General features: G+C 44.2%; 2 protein-coding genes across 7 annotated transcripts in view; one reads left to right on the top strand and one right to left on the bottom strand.

The window, feature by feature from the left end:
• The window catches only part of LOC130109310 (sex comb on midleg-like protein 2), a 35,701-nt gene extending 30,182 nt beyond the window's left edge, over positions 1-5,519 (bottom strand). Inside the window, exons 1-3 of one of the 3 annotated variants that reach the window (XM_056276150.1) lie at positions 5,392-5,519; positions 2,124-2,236; positions 1,374-1,448 (exon numbers count right to left, since the gene is read on the bottom strand). In XM_056276150.1, coding sequence (XP_056132125.1) covers positions 1,374-1,448; positions 2,124-2,145 — 97 coding nt within the window. In that variant the 5' untranslated portion in view covers positions 2,146-2,236; positions 5,392-5,519. The other 2 variants (XM_056276149.1, XM_056276148.1) reach the window with 2 other exon arrangements.
• Positions 5,520-14,305: 8,786 nt separating this feature from the next.
• LOC130109365 (cyclin-dependent kinase-like 5) overlaps positions 14,306-23,682 on the top strand; it is a 38,923-nt gene continuing 29,546 nt past the window's right edge. For 2 of the 4 annotated variants that reach the window (XM_056276238.1, XM_056276241.1), the window contains exons 1-3: positions 14,308-14,429; positions 16,998-17,218; positions 19,760-19,794. In XM_056276238.1, coding sequence (XP_056132213.1) covers positions 17,155-17,218; positions 19,760-19,794 — 99 coding nt within the window. In that variant the 5' untranslated portion in view covers positions 14,308-14,429; positions 16,998-17,154. Of the gene's footprint in view, positions 14,430-16,410; positions 16,452-16,997; positions 17,219-19,759; positions 19,795-23,682 lie in introns of all 4 variants that reach the window. The other 2 variants (XM_056276240.1, XM_056276239.1) reach the window with 2 other exon arrangements.

Below are 23,682 nucleotides of genomic sequence, written 5' to 3'. Positions count from 1 at the left end.
AACAATCGGTCGAAGCCTCCTTTCCAGCACCCTAGAGTAGACTTTCCCAGGGAGGCTGAGCAATGTGATGCCCTAATAATTGGAGCACACCCTCCCTCCGGTCCCCCTTTTTAAATATGGGAACCACCACCCCAGTCTGCCACTCCACAGGTTCTGTCCCCAACCTCCACGCGACACTGAAGAGGCATGTCAACCAAGACAGCCCAGCAATGCCAGAGCCTTCAGCATCTCAGGGTGACTCTCCTCCACACCCGGCGCCTTGCCACCGAGAAGTTTTTTAACTACCTCAGAGACCTCTGCCAGGGATATTGGTGGGGCTTCCCCTGAGTCTTCAGACTCTACCTCCTCCACTGAGGATGTGTTAGCCGGGTTCAGGAGCTCCTCAAAGTGTTCTTTCCACCATTCGACAACATCCCCAGTCCAGGTCAACAGTTCTCCTCCCCAGCTGAACACAGCCTGAGTCAAGCCCTGCTTCCCCTTCCTGAGTCGCCGGATGGTTTGTCAGAACTTCCTTGAGGTCAACCGAAAGTCCTCCTCCATAGCCTCGCCGAACTCCTCCCACACCCGAGTTTTTGCTTCCGCGACTGCCGAAGCAGCAGCCCTTCTGGCCTCCCGGTACCTGTCTGCTGTATCTCATGTCACGAAAATGAACGTAACATTTCAATGAAATTATATTTGGACCATGAATCGTAACATTGTCATGACATACTGTACAACAGCAGTCTAACTGTACATCCAATACAGGCAGTCCTAATAAAGAAAACATTGTACAGTACTGCACTGGTTTCACCAATTCAACATAAAATATAGATAAATCGATAATACAACAATCATAAAACAAGAAAATCACCATGACTAAAGGCGCAATTCATTTTAATGTACCATATTTGAAGAGGCAGTGTGTAATATTATGGATTTACTAAAGCATAACATGACTAGCAAATATCTGTCAGGGCTATTGTGTGGCAGTGATTGAAACAAAGTAAACAACTTGAGCCCACGCATTCCTCAGATTTCTGTTTTCAATAAAACAGGACCTGGGCCTGCTGAGTATTATTTAAAGGCTCTGCCCCCAAAAGACTTGGTTTGCCCTCCCAGCCCACAGCAAGATATGCAGTGATCGAAAGTTATATATATATATATACACTGATCCTTATATATATATATATACATTTTTTAAATACCTTTAACTGTTGTTATATATATACACATATATAAAGTGACCCTTATATAGATAGATAGATAGATAGATAGATAGATAGATAGATAGATAGATAGATAGATAGATAGATAGATAGATAGATACACATATAGATATACACATATACAAATAAAGATATATATGTATATATATAAAATTCTTTTTTTAATACCTTTAACTGTTGCCGTATTTGTTCCCGAAGGTGGAATACTCCTCCCTGGTTTGTCTTTTTTCCCATCCTTAGGATCTGAAAATAGGAGACACATGATTACATAAATGAAAACTAAATAGTCTAGATTAGATAGGACAGATAGACAAGATAGACAGACCAGACCAGGACAGACCAGACCAGACCAGACCAGAGACTGACCGACCGATCAATAGATAGATAGATAGATAGATAGATAGATAGATAGATAGATAGATAGATAGATAGATAGATAGATAGATAGATAGATAGATAGATAGATAGATAGATAGATAGATAGATAGATAGATAGATAGATAGATAGATAGATATAGACAGACACAGACAGGCAGGCAGGCAGGCAGGCAGGCAGGCAGGCAGACAGACAAACAGACAGACAGATAGATAGATAGATGTAGAAGTACCCAGACTTCTTTAATGTATTGAAATATATCTGTAGAGGGTTATTTCCCTTAAGTACAGCATATCTTTAAGCACAACAAATGAAATTCCTCATTATGTTTATCTTTCATAAAAAGACAGTTGAAATGGGATAACAGTTGGAAGATTTACACAACAGACATTCATGCTTTTTGAAACTTTGTTTGGAGCCATGCAGTTGACTTTCACTGTGACTTGAAAAATCTGTTTTTGTTTTTCCAAACATTTTCCAAACAAACCCTAAAAGTCATAGATAACAGTCTCAATGAGCACAGTCAAATGAAGTCAGCTTGCCTTTTAGTGACGTTTTTCCCATGCTGAATGATGGCCAACGGCAATATTACTATTACGAGGATAAGAGGTACAGGGTATACCTAGAATACTTATACGCTCCCTGAAGTACGGTCCTGAAAAAAAGAACAAGTAAATAAAACAGATGTGAAAATTTTGCTAATGAAACACTGCTAATATGCATAAAAATGAATTGAAGATTCCTTGGTCAATATGTTATGAATTCAAATTTTAACTTTAGGTACAGTAAATGTTTGAAGCATTTTGAATAATAATAATAACTTTATTTACTGAGCATTTTTCTAAAACAATGTTACAAAGTGCTTTACAAAAAATAAAACCATCCATCCATCAATCTATTATCCAAACCGCTTATCCGACTTATGGTCACAGGAAGCTGGAGCCTATCCCAGCAGTCATTGGATACAGGCACCCTGGACAGGCCGCCAGTCCATGACAGGGCCAACACATTCACACCCAGGGACAATTTTTAGTATGGCCGATTCACAATGCAAAAATAAGAGTAAGACCAAATAAGAGTAAAAATAAAAACAGTATAAAAAATAAAAACAAATATTAAACATTTGTAAAAGCGTTCATAAAAAGAAAAGTTTTGAGACGAGATTTAAAAGACGCTTGAGACTTGATTTATCTTAGTTCAACAGGAAGAGAGGTCCATAGTGTGGGGGCTCTAACGGCAAAAGCCTGATCACCCTTTGTAACAAACCGAGACCTGGGAATAACTGGCAGGGCTCCATCTGCAGATTTTAATGGTCGAGGGGGCTTATACCAGGTCAATAAATCACATATGTATGTAGGAGTAAGACCATTTAAAAAGCCTTAAAAGTGAGCAATAAATTTTTAAAATCGATACAAAATTTAACAGGGAGCCAGTGTAGGGAGGCAAGTACAAGAGTGATATAGTCATGCCTCTTTGTCCCAGTAATGAGCCAAGCAGCAGCGTTTTGTACCAACCGCAGACGGTGGAGGGAGCCCTTGCTGATACCAGAATCAAGTGCATTACAATAGTCAAGCCGAGAATAGATAAAAGCATGTACAACTTTTTGCAGATGGGCAATTGATAAAAATTACCTAATTTTGGAGAGTAGCTTGAGCTGCAGAAAGCATGACTGCACAACATGTCTGATTTATCAAAACTGAGGTTAGCATAAAATATTACCCCAAGATTCCTAGCAGTCTGCTTAAGACTACCCGACAGACCACCAATGTTAGTAACAAAAGGGCTGATGGAAATTTTCAAGACCGAAAAAATGACGCGCTAGGATCTGTGGGTTTTAGTGGCATGTATAACTGAGTGTCGTCAGCATAAAAATAGTAGAGCACATCGTGATTCTGAATTAATGATTTTGAAGTCTGCTATGCCATGCTTATCTACGTGCGTATAATTGTTCACAAGTGGGAATAGAGATTACAATGAAATTGTTCATTTTATCTGGTTTGGGGAAAAATGTCCCTGCAAAACTGGGAATCCCCGTTTATTTCTTTGGCAATGGCCAATGAATTAGATAGCTAGATAGCTAGACAGATAGCAAGGCAGATAAACAGAGTTTATAAATACATACATATATGCACGCGCGCACGCACGCACGCACGCACACACACACTATATATATATATATGAAATATGGGTAAATAATGCTCATTACTTGAGCTTTTAATCTTCCACAGGCTTCTTTGCTCTCTCATCTTTATCAAGGCTGCCATTAATCCGGGGCATTGTAATAATTCAACTGCATTACTTGGGTTTAGGATTTTAAGTTTGAAGGCATAACACCAGGTGATCATCAGGGCAATGGTCTACGTACAGCAACTCTAAACCTGGGACAACTATATTCTATATCTCTATGACCGATTAATGCCAATTGTGCCCTCTAATTGTCAAGAGATTCAGTGAATCAGTTTCTAGTTTTAGGCTAACTATTAACAGAGTGGAAGTAATGCAATGCCCCAAGCCAAATCTGCTTTTTAAGATTAAGGAGGTGCATTATTCACCATAAACTTTAGTCACTTCGGTTAGATGGAACCAGGATGAACATCCGACTGCATTTACAGCAGTGCATATGGTCTTTTTCTGCGAACACAGCATATCAAAACTGGTTACTCTGATGTAGCATTCCAGTCATGGACACTCCCACATACACAGGAAGCATGCAAAAATGGTGGGTTTTATTATGGTTCAGCATCGTAACGTTAGGCCTATAGAGTAATAGGCTCTCTTATATGTAACGTTTAAATAGTTGACTTATTCCACATTACCTCTACCTGGCTGTTTCCAAAGTTGCGCTGTCTCTAGTAACCTTAACATTAACAACTTACTGTATACTAACGGTTAAATTTCACGCCCCAAATTAGATGATTTTTTTAAAGAATCCATGTATCGCTTAAGCTGTAAAAATACCAAAATATATCGTCGAGTAGTGCGTTTACTTGTTTTTACCCTGAGCTATGTGCTCTAGGCGTTCAGCAAACGTTCACTTTTACAACAGCCGTTCACTGTCATCAACTTTAGCTTAGCATTAATTAGCTGACAGTGTGGAAGCTAACGTTACTGCATGTTGTGTTGTTTATATTTACCCTACTTACTTTTGGTGTTGTTTTTTTAACCCAAAAATGATCTTAAAACTTAATGCACGTTCATTACCAACTCTACTTCAGAGTTATAAGCTTGCTAATCACCTTAACACATTTCACCTAACAACTGGTTAGTTAACGCTAGCCATTTAACGCTAACCTGGGTAATACTGACTATCAAACGTTAGCTGTTGTTTAAAATTTAATTCCTAAATGTTAGCTCTTAGCCGCTACGCATTCCGTCAAACGCTGTCGTTAGTTCACCGTTTTCAGGTAATAGTCCGATCCCAATGTTGACAACTGGCTCGCTTGATTTACAAGCTAAAGCGGGCTAATGACTAGCATCGGCTAACGTTAGCGTTCATGTTAACCTTTCGAAACAGTTTCGTCTGTTTTCATGTAACGTAATACCTAATTTGGGACGCGTAATCTACATCGGCATTTCTCTGAAACTACGTGTGATTCAAAGGAACAAAACTTACACGTGTCGTTTTCCTGTATAAACCGAGTGAAGATCCTCACACTTTACTCTGTTAGTCAGCTGCCATATTTTTCACGAATGTAATGTTAGTATGCTTACACGAAAAATACGCCGAAGAATGTATTTCCTAAAGAAAGACAGTCTACTGAGATGGGCAAAGTTGTGACGTCCAGACGTTCAGGCCTTAGTTCTGCTTACCGACGACCAATAACCCGGTGGTTTACTCATTTTACGCCAATCAGCTCTCACATTGCTGGATATACCTTTTTCCACGCTTATGTGGCCGACGAGTTAATGCTCTTCTTTTTGCTACATCTCGGTGTGCGCTCAAGGCAGTCAATGCGCCTTCTACATGCGGTGCTCCGCAATGAAAAGCCGCAGTTGGACTGGGACCGGTCTTTGGGCATGACAGCCAAGTCAACATTAATTCTTACCAAGTTCACCACCTCTGCCATCGCTACCTCTATCGCCCACATAGACATAGATGGAACAAAAACAAAAAATATTATGACTTAAGACCGCGTCTTAAAGTTTCAAGAAATCATATGACATCGAGTAAGAAAAAGTAAAGTAAACAGAACCCTTAGCAGGGTAAGCACATTGAATAATTCTGATTTAATCATAATATCAAAATAATAACAATGATAATAATTATTATTATAATGAGTAATAATTAGTACGTTTAATTACAGCAAACAGTGAAACGAATGGATAGGCGCTGCCTTTCAGAAGTTATTTGGCTCAAAAACAACATTACGCTAAAGTAATCACGAATACCATTCTAGTGATAACGCATTCGTCTGTGACAAATGTGGACGATATTGTCGCTCTAATGCGGACCTGTGGGTCCACAGCCGTGCTTGCCGAGCTTAAACTGCATCACAGTCGTCATCGTTTCGATGGACTGCCGAAGAAGAATTATCCGATTATTATTGTTACGGAAACAAGACCCGCTGTGAACTGGTTATCAAGTCTGTTATAGACATGCCCTGGGCTGGAGTGGATGGAAAAGTTGGAATTTGGTCAGCAAGAACCAAATTAGCTTTGAATGGAATGTAAACTAACCATTGGATGGACATTTGATCACATGTTCAGTCACCAGGAGGGAAATGTGAGAATGCTTACCATTCAAACGGAAAATCAAACTCAAAACTGAGAGACCACTCAAAAGCAACCGTGGGTTGTATGATTAGTATCTATTACACATTGTCGCCGAGGTTGTGCTACCGTGGTGGATAACTTCCACTGATCTAGGCGATTTCCCAGACACAGCGAGCCATCTGCCAGCTGTTGCTCATGGGCTGTGCTCTCCATCTGTATACTGCGTTCACAGCTCGAATCAGGTCATTTCACATCAGATTTGCAATATAACCTATTTTGTCATTACATTTCATGCACAAGCCCAGTTTTTTTGTTATTATTTTTTGGTGGCACGTCAACAATTTGGCAATAAAGAATTTGAAGTTTTTACTTGCAACAGAGCCAAAACAATCACTTCTCGCGGTCTTGCTTTAACAAGATTAACAAGATTAAGGTTTGATAACAAATTAACAAGCTGTATCTGTCGGACCTAAACTCTACTGTTTGGATCTAGAAGGAAGACAAACGCCAAGTTTGGCTGTTTAACACCCCCTTCTCCCCCCCTCTTTTTTGGACTCATTCCTTACTGTTTATCTTGACTCCTTGGTTCAAAAGCAGCAACTGCACTAGTAAAGATCAGCAGAGAACGACTAACACAACCACAATTGTTTATGGCTTAATAAAATTTACTTTGAAAAGTGAGTGTAAATACTGCTGTAAATCGCTCCACCTGTACATTAGTTTGTCGGTGCATAGCGTATCGGTTTGACTTATGAATGTTATGCACACCAACCCATGCAAGAGGCTGTATTTTGTTAGTTACAGTTTCACAATGCATCTGGGACGGTCTGGCTCCAAGTGTGTCTGGCGTCTTGTCAGCGGCAGCAGGGGACGCAAAAACTACATTAGGAAGAAGGTTCACAAGGCAAACAATTCAGCACCAACTGAGTATTGCTTAGCAGTAATTAAATGGAAAACGTGTCTGGTACTAAATCCCATTGCATTTTTCTTTTAGAGCTTAGGTAAATGCCATAGTTTAGGGTCATCTTCATCCTGCTATACTCATAATCATCCACTAGATGTCAGAAAATACAAAGCGTTTAATAAAGGGGCTCACAAGAATGTTTTACCAGTCATCTTTTATAAAAATTCAAAACCACATTACACAAACCACAAGTGAAGGAAGGTTGTTGAGAGTGCAAGAAAGGAGGGCATGTCTCTAACTATCCCGCTATCTTCTTTCATGTGGTGCAACTTTGCCTTGTATAAACAAAATACAGACACTGGGTTGCCAAGGCAATTGCCTGTCTGCAGCAGATAAGAATAACTGTGTTCTCTGCAGCTAAACATCAAGGTAGGAATAACAAAATCAAGCACATGGCGGTTATGGCATCCAAAATGATGCAGGGGGGGGGGGAGTATCATTTTCCACGTTCTATGTCCCATCTGTTTTGTTCACGTTGAACTATCATTGGCCTACTGACTATAAAGCAGGATTTGGGGTTAGCGAGGTAACATCAGATCTAACCCTGGGTTTTCAGTGTCACGGCGGCGGTTCCCTTTTTAACTGGGGTACATCGCCATGGTAACTTGTGCTGCACACATAACCTGCTCCGGGGCAGGTTATGTTCGATATAACAGATCGACGCGTATAAAAGCGTCGCCTACTGACTAATGAATTCTCCCGTAAAAATTGGATCACAATTCCTAGAAGATCCCGTGGACCTCGGTGCGCGAATAGTGGGGGGGGGTCTCTTAGGAAGGTTAAGAGTTTTTAGAGACCAACAAAACCCTTTGGCTTCCCCTAACGAGTATCTGTATGAAAAACAGGTTCTCCGTGGAGGGGATGGCTAAGCTTTGTCAGCTTCCTGAGCCGTATGTTGCCAGTGCGGCACGTCGAAGTCGTGCGTTTACAGACCTGCGCAGACTGGTTTTTTGTTTTTGTTTTATGTTTTTTTTTTTTGCTACAGGTACTTCTGTGTACACTGTGTGGGTGATGCTGGGAACCTAACCAAAAACACGGTCAGCAGCGCGATTCGCAAAGTGGTTCTTGCTCTAACAGAGCTGCTTGACTCGTTAGTTGTGCTCACAGACCACTTGCCCACGCAGTCTATAAAAGAGGGCTTGTATGAAATAGCAGCTAGACAATAACTTAAATTGACTACTTGATCTATAAATAATGTAGACCCTGTGGTGACCCACATCTATATAACTAGAGACATTCACCTAAGAGAGAATGCACTTCCGCCTCCGGTCCAGAGAGTTCAGTGTCGTTGTCGAATATATGACATGTAAAGTTGGAGCTAGTAAACTACCTCGACTACGTCTACTCTCACGTCTCCTGTCTCGTTGTTTTCTAACTCCACATTGGTGACCCCGACGTGATCGAACAACTAATACGAGTATGTTTGACAACGACGACGCCGGTGCTAACAACATGGCTATTGCTAACGCTAGCATTTACACCGCTACTGTGAAGCTACCCGACTTTTGGCAGCATAATCCACGGCCGTGGTTTCAACATGTGGAAGCCCAGTTCCAGCTGAGAGGGATAACGCAGGATGCAACGCAGTACTTCCACGTAGTGGCGGCGTTAGACGCATCGACAACGGCGCGAGCAATGACACTGTTGGAAGCTCCGCCAGCTGCTGGCAAGTACGATGCTATAAAGACATTCCTCCTGAAACTATTTGAACTGTCGGAGCTGGAGAAGGCAGACCGTTTACTGTCCCCGAATGGCCTCGGCGACGGCAAACCGTCTGATTTAATGGAAAAAATGCTGTCTGTGCTGGGATCGGCTGATCCGGCCTTTCTTTTCACACACATTTTTCTGAGGCAGCTCCCCGCACCTGTACGCACAGCACTGGCCAGTTCTCCTCTCGCCGCCTCCAAGGACTACCGTTCTCTGGCTGCTGAAGCAGACAGGGTTTTCCTGGCCAACCGGCAACAGTTTGTGCATGCCCTGCTACCCCACCAGACCGCCCCACCACCACCTGTGTACGACTATATGGACACCGCGGCTGCGGTGACAGCCCGCCGCCAACCTGACGACGGGCTCTGTTATTACCATGCCAGGTTTGGGGCAAAAGCAAAACGGTGTCGCAAACCCTGCAGTTACAGGGTTCAGGGAAACGCCAAGGCCGGCGCTTGTTAACGGCTATGGGCGCCGGCCGTGACTGCAAGCTGTTGTTCATCAGAGACTCCTTGTCGGGCCGGCGGCTGCTGGTTGACTCTGGCGCTCAACGCAGCATACTACCAGCACAAGCTGTGGACACGATGACCGACAGTCACGGCCCCCAGATGGACGCCGCCAACGGCACGTCCATTCGGACGTACGGTATCAGACATGTGGACGTGTGTTTTGGCGGCCGACGTTTCGGCTGGGACTTTGTGATGGCTGCTGTATCCACCCCGCTCCTAGGTGCGGATTTCCTCTGTGCTTTCAACCTGCTGGTGGATGTTAAAAACTGTCGCGTGATTGATGCCGTCTCTTTTGCGTCATACCCCTGCACGCTTGGGGGGGCTGGAGCGCTGTGCCTCGCTAACACACTCTCCACCGGGGATCCATACCAACGCCTGCTCGCAAATTTCCCCGAGCTCACCACACCCACCTTCTCCTCGGCGGTGGCCAAGCACGGCGTGGAACATCATATCACCACAGTGGGTCCCCCAGTTTACGCCCGGGCCCGACGCCTCGACTCGGCCAAGCTCGCAATAGCCAGGGAGGAGTTTTCGACTATGGAGCGCCTCGGCATTGTCCGCCGTTCTGACAGCCCGTGGGCTTCCCCTCTTCACATGGTTACTAAGGCCAACGGGGGTTGGCGCCCGTGCGGGGACTACCGTCGCCTAAACAATGCCACGACCCCCGACCGGTACCCCATACCGCACATACAAGATTTCTCTACCCACCTGGCGGGCGCTGCCATCTATTCCAAAATCGACTTAGTGCGGGGGTATCACCAAGTGCCGGTCCACCCACTGGATGTCCCAAAAACGGCTGTCATCACACCCTTTGGGCTCTTTGAGTTTTTACGTATGCCTTTCGGCCTTAAAGGGGCGGCGCAGACGTTTCAGCGCCTTATGGATTCTGTGCTCCGCGACATGCCATTTTTGTTTGTGTACTTAGACGACATCCTCGTGGCCAGCGCGTCGGCGGAGGAACACATGACGCACCTCAGACAGCTGTTTGACAGGCTCAGCGAACACGGCCTCATCATCAACCCAGCTAAGTGTCAGTTCGGGGAGTCGTCCATCACCTTCCTCGGGCACCACATCACTCCACAGGGGGCCGTTCCCCTCCCTGCCAGGGTTGAGGCTGTCACCATGTTCCCCCGCCCCCGCACTGTACAGTCGCTGCAGGAATTCCTGGGCATGGTGAACTTTTATAACCGTTTCCTGCCCCGTGCCGCCCACATCATGCGTCCCCTGTATGAGGCCCTGCGGGGTAAGAAGTCTAAGGACGAGCTGCACTGGTCTTCGGGGATGGACGAGGCTTTTGTGGCCGCCAAGACCGCGCTGGCCAACGCTGCGCTGCTAGCTCACCCGTCGCCTGCCGCCCCCATAGCCCTTACAACGGATGCCTCCGACTACGCCGTGGGGGCCGTGTGTGAGCAGTGGGTGGGGGGGGGGGGCTGGCAGCCGTTGGCGTTCTTCAGTAAACAACTCCGTGAGAGCGAGCGCAAATACAGCACCTTTGATAGGGAACTACTGGGTCTCTTCCTCGCAACCAGACACTTTAGGTTCCTATTGGAGGGCCGACAGTTCACCGCTTTCGTGGACCACAAACCGCTGACGTTCTGTATGGCCAAAACCTCAGAACCGTGGTCTGGGCGTCAGCAGCGTCATCTCGCGGCGGTTTCCGAGTTTACCACGGACATACAACACGTGTCGGGCAAGGATAACTCCGTCGCCGACTGCCTTTCACGGGCGGTTGTTAACGCCGTTCACTTGGGACTCGACTACGCCGCTATGGCAGCGGACCAAGCCAAGGACGCGACCGTTCAAGACTACCGGTCGACCCCTACGGCGCTACGGCTGGAGGACGTGACGTTCGACGCGGCCAACACCACCCTCCTCTGTGACATCTCCACCGGTCAACCGCGCCCCCTGGTGCCTACTTCCTGGCGGCGCCGAGTTTTCGACACCGTCCACGGCCTTTCCCACCCGGGAGTGAAGGCCTCGACCAAGCTGGTGAGCGTCAAGTTCGTTTGGCCTGGGCTCCGTAAGGATGTTAGAGCCTGGGCCGGCTCGTGTGTGGCGTGCCAACGCGCCAAGGTGCACCGCCATACCAAGGCCCCTTTGGCGCCGTTTGTGGTTCCAGAGAGGCGGTTTGACCACGTCAATGTTGACCTGGTGGGTCCCCTGCCCCCCTCCCGTGGTTATACGTTCCTCCTCACTATTGTGGACAGGGCCACCAGGTGGCCAGAGGCTATTCCCTTGTCCTCCACGACGGCAGCAGAGGTAGCACGGGCGTTCATCGGCTGCTGGGTGGCCCGTTTCGGCACACCGGGTGACATCACGAGCGACCGGGGCTCCCAGTTTACCTCGGAGCTCTGGACGGCGGTCGCTGAGCACCTGGGGATGAAGATCCACCGCACTACGGCGTACAACCCGCAGAGCAACGGACTTTGTGAGCGGTTCCATCGGGACATGAAAGCCGCTCTGCGGGCAAGCCTCACTGGCTGCGACTGGATGGACCGGCTCCCATGGGTCATGCTCGGCCTGCGTTCGGCCCCGAAGGAAGACCTCCAGACCTCCTCCGCTGAGCTGGTGTATGGCCAGCCCCGGCGAGTTCCGGGGGAGTTTCTTCCGGATGCTACGACTCCCTGGTCGGCCGCCTCTCACCTCAGTGCGTCCCGGAGCGCTGCCGGTGCCTTCGCTCCCGTTCCGATGTCTCAACACTGCCTCCCCCGGTCCTACGTCCCCAAGGATCTGCCATCGGCGAGGTACGTCTTCATTAGGCACGACAGCCATCGGTCCCCGCTGCAGCCCCCATACGACGGGCCCTTCCGCGTCCTGGAGGCGGGGGATAAGAACTTTGTGGTGGACATGGGGGGCAGGCCGGAGCGGGTCGCTATAGACCGTCTCAAGCCTGCTCACTTGGACATTGGGGAGCCAATGCAATTGGCCCTACCCCCGCGGCGGGGACGCCCTCCTAGGTCGGCCCCGGCACCTGCCTCTGTTCCTGCTTCGGCCCCGCCTATGGCCCGGGTTTCGGCCCCATCTGTTTCCCCTCCTGTGAAGCGCAGCCGTTATGGCCGCAGGGTCCACCCCCCGACTCGTCACTTGTTTTCCCCGTGACTTTGCACTATGTCATTGACTGTTCTGTTGTAGAGTCTATTTTTATGTTCATGAGTTGCGCTTTTGCTGTTTTGCATTGTTTTGTGTAGGTGAATTCTGGGGGGGCCTGTGTGGTGACCCACATCTATATAACTAGAGACATTCACCTAAGAGAGAATGCACTTCCGCTTCCGGTCCAGAGAGTTCAGTGTCGTTGTCGAATATATGACATGTAAAGTTGGAGCTAGTAAACTACCTCGACTACGTCTACTCTCACGTCTCCTGTCTCGTTGTTTTCTAACTCCACAACCCTATGAATGCAGCCTACTCCTTTCATAGGGCTCCCCAGAGTGATCGGTGCCATAGATTCCATATGCCGTATGTGCCATATGTGCCATATTGCGATCACAGCATGTCTAGGTGAGAATAAAGGCGATTTTGTCCATCGCAAGTCATTCCGCAGCATTAACGTTCAGGTAAATGATAAATAAGGATACTTATTGTTTGGTCATACTGGCACATTGCCTGCATGACCACTAAGGGTTTGCAGCTTAAAGAGTAAGGCTAAATTTGTCTTACACGCCATAAGAAGCAACACATTAATCTAACGGAATATACAATTGTAATTATAGTCAGATCTACTCGTGCCTTAATGATGGAGAAGTGATATTGATAAACCTATTAATTTACACATCCACACAGTCAGCAATGTTTTGCCAGCTTTCCTTCCTGCCTTTGGCAGCAGCAACTGTGTTGCTTTTAGCCTGGATTACGTTTTTTTTAATTCTTCATATTTGTTAAATATTACGGTTTGCTCATCTTGTGTAAAATATGCGGCTCTGGTAGACTTGTCCATGTTTGCGATTGGTCATATGGTGCAAACACCGCCCCCTTTTACGTGCTCGCGTTTATAGCGAGACTGGGGAACCCAGGGTTAATTTAACGAGTTGATAACCACAGTCGTGACACCGTTAATGCGAAATTGCGGTTGTTAGGCTTAGTTAAGCCAGCTAACCAAAGATATCCTGGGCACGGTGAACCTGCTTCGTAGTAAAGGCTTCGGATTTGATTTGCTTCGATGTGCTTTCCTCTTCTTAGACTGCAAAACTTCTACCAACTTCTCATTATCGTCATTTCACTTTGCTGCTCAGACAATGACGAGATGGGCTATATAAAGTCAGATCGTTAGTCAAACAAATGTAATATGCAAACAACTGTTTTATTGTAATAAATTAGAAAAAACAAGCCTAAAATCAACTGTTGTGAGAATATTCCATTTAAGATTAAGGCACTTTCCTCCTGTCAAGTGTACATTATCTCAGACATGTTTTCTTCAGAAACAGTTTACGGCTTGTTTTTTTTTAAGATTGAGTAATTAATAGCTTTATACTGGGGGACTAAAAAGCTCTATCGTGGGCCTAGATTCATCTGTCCATCAAACATCCCTCATGTCTTGATAATGAGGTGGGAGTTTAAGATGTTGTTATAAAAACGCCCGGAGATCAAATTCTCCTTATCTTATTCAAACAAGTGACGATATCACACTGTTTTCAGGGTGTGAACTTCTAAATTATGTAATTGAGAAATTGGAACAGTCATATCCCCACTGCTATGAAACACCCTTGGACCACATTGTTTTTCCCCCCCCTGCGCCGATTCTCCACTTGGATTGGTCGAAACGGAGAAGGCGGACGCGTTAACGTGCCTTCGTCCGTTTTCGTTGGGCGCCGTCTCGTCACTCCGAAGCCGTTGCCTGGCGTCCTGCTTTGCGCTTGTCAGCCGGAGGATCCAGTTACTGTAGCTGGTGCAATGAAAATATCTGCGCCGGTGGGTGGATATGTGGCTCCGGTTCCATCATTTTTCCAAACAGCGAGTGAGTGAGTAACGCATTTAACTAAAATGTTTGGAAAATAAACGCGAGTTGTTAAAATTAATAGCTGGACTTTTATTACAGGGGAACGGCAGCCTTGCGTTACCAAGCTTGGGGGGGGGGGGGTTGTTTTTGCCAATTTGCGGTTTTACGCCTTCAGAATCGGGACAGACAGCCAAAGCTTGCCCCCCGCACATCACGATAAGCTACCCCCAACCACACAACTACTAACGTAACTAGCTTGTGATGCTCCGGGGCGACATCTCTGAGATCTGACGTTTTTCGTTAGTCTAGCTGCGAATGTCAGACGTTTCGGGTGTTTGTTTTACTTTGCATTAAATCTCCGCCAGCTATATGCTGGAGGCAGTCCCAACTAAGAGGCACGTAGGCGCGCACGTTCAGACTCGCATTCATTACCGAGTTACCTGTTAAAAACAACGCGTTTGCCACTTTTATTGTCTGCCTTTTTTATGGGGCTTGTTGTTCTGCACGGCGGTGGGAGGTTTGTGACATTGAAGAAATGGGGCGAATCTTCCTCACAGATTGCCCATACCTATCTTCAGCAGTCATTTGCAGTCAGAAATTAATATTTCTGATTTTTTTTTATCGTATATTGTCATTTTTTGCACCAAGATATGTTGTCAAATACCTTTGATCAGTGGTCATTTACAACAACATGTTGCTTCGAGGAACCCTTGTGATTATGGAATTGTACCAGTATGCCTAATATTAGTGGTTATGGGCCAGATTAGGGGTATAATGAATAGAGCAATCATTGTGCCAGATATGAAGGTCTTGTATTTTGAAAACACAAATTTCAGACTGTTCATTACCACGCATGAGTCATTCTGTTGATAGAGACAAAATATATGATCCGCCGCAATACTGAGTACATTCTTGCTCAACATCAGCCAACTAGGTCTCTGCTGGGCTATTGTACTGAAGAGGTAGCTCAAATCTGGCCTTGAAACAACCAGCTAGATGCCAAAACATGCATGGTGCAAAATCAACATAGATTAGAAGGAGACTAGATAGATAGATAGATAGATAGATAGATAGATAGATAGATGGGTTGTTTTTATTAGCCACACTACCAAGGCCGGTGGAATTTGTTTTTGATACACTTTGTACTCTGCAGCACAATATTCTTCTAAAAAAACTACAAATTTCTTCATGTCACAAACATCCCACTCCCGTGCAGAACAACATGGACAACAACAGACACTCCACATATCATCACGAACAATACAGTTGAACAGTAACAGAAATAAACATATCAGGCGTAACAGGTGAATGGTGGTATTTATGCCAATGGAGTGTGAGGAGGGGACTATAGGGAGGAATTCAGAGTCCTGATGGCTAGGGGGGAAAAAACTGTTTGGGAAGCGTTTAGTCTTAGTTGACAGTGACCTGTAGTGCCTCCCTGAGGGAAGGAGCTGGAAGAGGTGATGAGCAGGATGTGAGGGGTCAGAGATGATCTTCTTTGCTCGCTTTACAGTACGGTTAGTATGTAGAGATTCAACTGAAAGGAGCGGGTTGCCTATGATTTTGGATGCCTTGTTGACAATCCGCTGCAGTTTTTTTTCTATGTTTGGCTTGTCTGCCGCCGTACCATACTGTAATAGGAGATGTTATGATTGATTCGATAATGGCTGAGTAAAACAGAACAAGCAGTTGATGTTTGAGCCAGTGTTTTTTAAGCTGCGTATGAGGACAGAAAATCAAGAGCATTTTATTATAATTTTGTTCCTTTTCAAAACTCTAATTCACTCTGCAGTTAGACAGCTGTGTAAGGTTAGCACATACAAATGCCTTAGTCTACCCCCCTCCCTTTGTTTAAGTAAGGATGCTATCAGTTTGCCTGTCTAATGTGGCTGCAGCCAAAGTCTGTCTTGATCACTGTAAGATTAGAGAGGGTAGTAAACCACAGCAGTGTTTGGTGTTCTGGGAGACGGGAGTTTATTTTGGTGCTGTGGTTTTGCATACAGATGAGCAGCTCCTGAACCGCGAGCCGAAGGAGACTGAGAAGGTGAGCAGGCAACGTTAGTCCTTGAGCTTCCCAGAGAGGGAAAAATGAAATAGAAAAGGCTGTATCTGGAAATGTATCAAATACAATTGGAATCAAGAAGAACGTCACAGTATTGGAAAGGATTTGATCATATAGGCAAGAGAATTTGTTTTACAATAGCGACGTTTTAGTGTTACTAATTGGGATGGCCTCCATCCGTGTACCCTTTCAAATTGCCCTACCTCTGATTAAGGTGTGTTCTTATTTTTTTCTGACTGACTGAAGGATGTTGCAGAGTGTGTTACACAGTGTACGTTTTGAGCATTTCTGAGATCATAGAAGATGGTATCATGTTGTGAATTCAGACCCATTCCAAATTGTGAGCTCGCCCAGCCAGTAATTAGAGGTGTAGAGCCTACACCTCTAATTACTGCATCATTTGCATTATAATTATACCCATATATTCGTTTCTGTGGCCTTCATCAATACTGTCCAGTGCTTGACAGTTACTAAAGGTAAGTCAGTTATGTCTTCACTTTTATTAACGCAATTCTTTTATTTGTGCAGGAGAGGGAGCGCCATTGAAGATGGCGTGTGATATATGCTATGGCTTGCAGCCAGCATACATGTCTTAGGAGCTAGCTGCTGGCCACCTCTGTGCACCTTTTAGCTGGGACCCCTCTTTCAGAGCCCCGAGCCCCTCACCCAGCTGTCATTTAACTTCATGAAGATTCCTGACATTGGTGATGTAATGAATAAATTTGAAGTCCTTGGGATTGTAGGTGAAGGTGAGATTTTTACTTTCTTGTTATTTGAAATTGTTTACTATCAGTAGGCCTGCCTAGCTGGTCTACCCACTTTCAGACTTCATCAGTTATCTCTAGCCATTTGTTGATTGCCAGTCTAGAGCGTTTTGCTACCACCTTCTCTATACGAGTCAGTAAATAGTTTGTAGAAAGTATTTTCTATAAGCAGTTCGTTGTCATTTTATCCACATTGTGTTCTCTCCTTCTTTCACACTTGCATGGAATCTATAACTAAAGCAGGTCAAGGGTCAAAATTTTAATTTATTGTTGGGAGACAGGTTTAATCTTGCTAGGTGCAGTTTGGCACAGATACGTAACTAAATGCCTACTTACATTCTAGTGTAATAAAGGGAACATGGTACTTAGTGTCATTGTTGTTGAGCATGTCATTGGCCAGGTTGACTCAATCTTTTAATATTATGAATTGTTTATCAAAAGTTTTTATTTCCCCTCAATTGCTATGTTGATGTAAAATGGCAGAGACCCCATTGTGCTGAGGCCACCCATTCATCCCTGTTTCCATTCTGCTACTCCCACCTCTTTTTCCCAGTACATGTAGGGAAACTTTGGGCTGGATTTCAAGGCTTTGTGCTTGTCCAACTATGATTCAGTTTGGAAGGAAGTCCTCATTCACTATTAATGCTACGTTACGCTGTAGAGTAGTGGAAGCTATCTGTCCCAGTTCTGTGGCTTCTCACTAATGGCGTGGAATGCTCTACCTGATATAGCATCACAGAATTGGCTTCAGTCATTTTGAGGTCGATCCATTGTGTTAATCGATCAGACTCAATGGGGCCTATAGGCTCACACTAGCGCTTATGTATAGGCTGTATAGATACAAGTACTGCAGTAATAAATGATGAAAAATAACATGAAAGAAAGGGATTGGTGTGGAAATGCCATTGGATTACCACTGATGTTCTAAGATGAGGATGTGCAATGATTTAGGTTTTTGTATGGCAGCATTTATAGTATTTTTTTTCTTTTGTGTTTTGACATCAAGCACAAGTTAAACAATGTACAGTATTAGAGCAGCCCCCTAAAAGTAGATCATGGAGGGGCCTCTTCTACCACTGATGTTCTTGAGAAGGTCTGCTGAGTGGTTTTTCATATGCCTGCTCAGTCCAAGAATTCCACTTAGACCCTCAGGGGATATGTGTGTGACTGCCAGGGACGATAACATCAGAACTACACAAGCTTGCCAACACTTGTGTCCTACTTTCTAACCCACACGTCCTTTTCTGGAGAAAGATGTTATTCCTTAATTGGTTTGAGCATATGAGAGAAATTACCTTTGACACAGAGGCTTCAAAAATCATGTGATTTTTTTTTTTGAAGCCATAGACTAAAAAAAAAAAAAAAGCCAGTTCATTAGGTCCCAGACCTTTCTCCAGGGGGCACTCATTGTTGGCCAACTTACTGCAGGTGAGGATACAAAGCTCTTTTCAGATTAAGTTAATCTTTTTTCATTTGTAAATTGAGTATATTATGAATTATAAAATAAGCATATTTTTTACATTTCATAACCTCTTTGAATAAATGTAAATGTAGCCCTACTCTTAAAAGTTGGGGTAAGTGATCCTGGGCGGAAGTTAGCAAGCGCTAGCTATATTTTGAAAGCATACTGCAAAAGAATCCACCCCCTCACTTCTGCCTAAGAGCCTCGTGAATGCCAGGAACTCTTTCCTGATTGGTTGACAAGAAGCCGGTGCAGAGAAAATTCTCTCTCAGTTTACAGTGCATGGGATGTCTACATAGACCAGATTTTTTTCCCAGTGCATTTACTTACTGCATTTACTTACTTAGCTGTCGGGTGCAGAAAGAGTTTGACCAAATATTGTAAAAAGATTTCCAAATCAAAATCACTGATGACCAATTTAAAGGGAAATTTCATTGATTGTTTGTTTATGTGCAATCAGTACTGATGATAAAGGTAGCCGACTGAAGCAATAAAATCCTCACTGCATATTATATTGACGAGAAATCAGTGTTCTCTTTCACACAGCACCTACATGTACCAGAATGCATTGCAAGTAAGCTTCTGTATCATCATCCATAAAATGCTTAACACTAGTGTTGTGGGACATCATCTCCACCATCGGAAATGTAGCTTAGTTGAGAGAATGTGGATTTTTTTTTTAACAGCGTCTTTAGAGTAGATTAAAGTATAAGAAACCCTGCTAGGCTGTAGTTTTATGTTCAGCTGTAGTTTTATGCTAGGCTATAGTTTTTTTTCCGGCCGCCAACTGACGTCACGATACATCACTTTGTGGCCGGAAGAGATGCAGCTGCTCCAAAGATTCAGAAACGATTGGGAACAACTAAAGGTGTTTTTCATGTGCTGTCCTTGTCGCAGATAGGCAGAGATAAGGTTGGAAATTTTGGGAATTTTCTGTTCAAGTTCCTCTGTGAAAAGGGTGCGGTAACCTACAGAAAATTACACAGGCCTGATATACACATGTCTGTTTTTTAAGTCTGGGAAGTTTCACTATCTTTTGTTGATGTTTGCTTCCCTCTTTTTAGGTGCCTATGGTGTTGTTCTGAAATGCAGACACAAAGTAAGTTCCATTTTTAAGAGTTAACATACCCTTCTTTTTGCTCATTTTGTATTCGTTTCATTGATTTCAAAACTGGTCGTTCAGTGATATCGGTGATATACTGTGCTGCACTTAATGTTTTCACATGAAAACATTGTCTTAACCCACATGGTCACAAAAAGCTCTGGTGGTGGTGGTGTGTGCATGTGTGTGCGTACGTGGGGGGGGTGTTTGAAGATCTTTGTGAGCAGTGTGTTCAAAAATTCTTTGTGTGACAGAAAAACGTTGCATGCTTAAAACCTCAGAACCACAGGTGTATGGTGGCTCCAAAATTTTGCACCGATTCTTAATGAAGGTTAAGAAAAACAATGTTATTGGGGCGTTCAGGTTCAAACAATTTTGTGAGTCTTTTCATGTTGATTGGGGCAGATTGATTTTCTGTCTGTTTTGCCAGCACTTATCCTTCTTGTAATCTCTCTGTGCATAACATAGTCTTCAATCATATTTGGTAATTTTTTTAAATAAAAAAAAACTGATTGATAGTTTTAAATCAATCAGAAATCTGTCAAGCTAAATCCCTGTTAGCGTACATACATGCCACTGTAATAGTTTTGCCTTATTTCTTTGGACCATGTAAGGAAGAGACCGTGTAAAGAATTGACAGTTACCAAACATGAATAATGGAGTGTTCATAGAGACTTATTACCTCCTACTGATGTCTCTAGAGGACTTGTGAGAATTGCCAGAAGCAGCAAGACCAATGTCTGAGGCTTTCTCTTCAAACACCTGTGATGTTTTCCTATAGTGGAATATTACATATGCCTCACAATATTCATTACAATATTTAACGTGGAAAATCTTAGTCATTATTCCAATCAGTTTCATTACAAAGAAATGCGATTGGGCAAGGTCAAGTAGGAATCACAGAATCTGCATACTTGACGTGGAGCGAATACTCAGATAAGTGTGAGGAGAGAAAGAGAAAAGCGCTGCTGTAAACCGGAATCGCAGCCTATAATTACCAAGCTTTGTAATTCAGACTGATTGATCCCAGGCCTAGACAGCTGCAAATGTCTCCATTATATACAACAGACCTGGCACCATTAGGCCTTATTTATTTCCACACAATGGACTGAGTCTTTTTTTTTATAGCTACCATACTCAAGAGGACTCTCTTTGCTGTGGTTAGTTGTGTCGAATGCAGTTGGCATCACCATAATCACAGCTTGGAACATTGGAAAGGGTTCGATACCTTTTTTTTTTCATTCATCCCTTAGACACGTTCACTAAGATAAAAGTTTTTTGTTCAACGTAAGTGTACATACATTCTTTATACTGAATACAAAACAGAATACAATTAGGGAAAATATTTAATGGCTTACTGGTTTCCATCGGGCAGTTGACCAACCTCTCCATGGAGCATATTCAGCCTACTCAGAGTGGTTGGCTAACCTGCCTCGCTCTCGCACAAGATAAAGGCAAAACAGGCTCATAACAATCCGACACTGTGCTTTGCATTTACAGTTTCTTTTTTGTACGTTCCAGATTCTTGAATCTGTGCAGTTATTATTTAAGACTTTGTGCTGTTGGCAGCATTGTAGGGTGCCTTAAAGTGTAAAAGTACAAGAAAATGAACCCTCTGGATATGGCTTAATTTGATCAATGTTTTTAGTGTGAATTTACCAGCAGTTAGCCTTTTCAAGGCCTCATAAACAGTATTAAAAAAACTAACATTTGTCCAAACAAACACATGGGCATATACGCACAAAACTACATGATTGATTTTTTTTTTTTTGGACACTCCCGGTACTTGTAGACCAGTGATACTCAGTGCTGGTGTAACGTTGGGTTGGAATAAAACCCTAAAATAAGACACATGGCCCTCCATGGCACAAGAATGAGTATCAGTGATGTGAGTAAGCCTGCCAAGGGGCGTGATGGTACCGTGACGGTAAAAAAAAAAAAAAGAGCACAGTCCAGAGAAAGGAGCTGCATTGCATCAAATAGTTTCCCTCCTTGCAGCTTGCAATGCTTATCAAGCATGCTTATGTAGTTAATACAGCTCCACACAAATTTTTGTTACCCAAGTGTTTAGCAGGAAGGATACAGATAGCCTACCCCAAACACACTCATACACATACACACACGCACACCCCTGTCACAAAAACAACAACATAGCGGCACGTAGACCAGACACCATGCTGAAATGTAGCTGTGAAAGTGGCCTGTACATGAGCCACAAACACAAGGCCGAAACAAATACAGCATGCTAGGAACTGCTTTAACACAGCAGCAGAGTAGCCAGCTATTGCAATTACTGTCACATTCCCCCCTTATTAGGAACACAGTTCACTCTTTTGAGATTTCTGACAGGTCCCATCAGAAAATGTATCCCCACCCATTTCAAAAACACCCTCGCTTTCCTCTGTGCTTTTCACCGTGTCTCTCTGAATTGTGCTGTGCAAAGGAGCACAGAGGGAAAATAAAACGCGCTACTATAGTGGTGGATTTATAGTACTCAGGAGTAAGCTTCACTTATTCAGTCTCCTCTTTTATTAATCATCTTGTCTATGGTTAATGAAGCAGCAAAATGTTTGGTTTTAGTAGTTTGGTCTTAGGAGTTCTCCACATCCTTTCTCTTACTGTGGATCCAAATCACAGAGACCCTAGCTCAGGAACTGCAGGCCCCCTACAGATGTTGAATCCTTGAGGTCTGAGGTTGGGGGCAATTAAACTATGTCACATGGTTACACTAAGCTTTAATGAGCTTTCTTAATTATTGTCTTTATTCATGCTCAATATTCCTGGTAAGGAAATCACAGAAAGTTGAATCAGTTCATCAGGACACAACGTTTATTGAGAGAAATGTTTCATAATTCGTCTAAGTGACCTCTTCAGTCTCAACTGACTGCAGGTATCCCCACCCTTATAAACAATACAGTTGCATAACGACCAAAAGTATGATCGGGTTCATATGCAAAGGATTTGAGAATACTTGCAATCACAGCACTATAAGATTGGGACAGATGTACTCTTAGCCCCCCCCCCCCCGGTTCAGGGATGGTCTTTACCTCTTCACATAGATGGCCTCTTTGACTCCCTGTTCAAATCAGCGTTCCTCCCTATCAAGGATGTGCACATCCTCATCCTTGAAAGAGTGGCCACTGATCTGTAGATGGATGCAGACAGATGGACGTAGACTGCATTCTCTCATTCCAGTTTGGAGCGCCCAAACAGTGCACCGGTCAATCGAAGAGAGGAGAAGGACAACAGCTGTCTCAGCGTAAACCAGTGGTGATTCTGTATGTGGCAGGAATGTTGGAACAGTTGAGATGCGTATTTTCCAAATAGTGCGCCAGAAGTTGGTCCACCCCAAGGATCGGGTCCCCCAGCACAAACAGAGCAATATAGTGTATGCTGTTAAGTGCCAGGAGGATTGTCGTGACTTGTACATCGGGGAAACTAAACAGATGCTGGCCAAGACGATGGCACAACACAGAAGAGCTAACACGTCAGACCAGGACTCCACGGTCTACACCCATCTACAGGCCAGTGGCCACTCTTTCAGGGATGAGGATGTGCACATCCTTGATAGGGAGGGACGCTGGTTTTAATGGGGAGTCAAAGACATTTATGTTAAGAAGGAACGACCATCCCTGAACCGGGGGGGGGGGGGGGGCTAAGAGTACATCTGTCACCATTTTACAATGCTGTGATTGCAACTATTCCCCAATCCTCTGTGAATAGTACACATGGCCATTGTAACTCTAGTTAATGGTCACGGCAATTTGCATATGAAACCGATCATTGGTTTTGGTCGTTATGCAACCGTATTGTTTATAAGGGTGGGGATACCTGCAGTCAGTTGAGACTGAAGAGGTCACTTAGATCAGTGATTAAACGTTTCTT

The sequence above is a fragment of the Lampris incognitus genome, chromosome 3, assembly GCF_029633865.1.
Source record: "Lampris incognitus isolate fLamInc1 chromosome 3, fLamInc1.hap2, whole genome shotgun sequence".
NCBI classification, from domain to species: Eukaryota; Metazoa; Chordata; class Actinopteri; order Lampriformes; family Lampridae; genus Lampris; species Lampris incognitus.
This window is presented reverse-complemented; position numbering and strand designations above follow the sequence as displayed.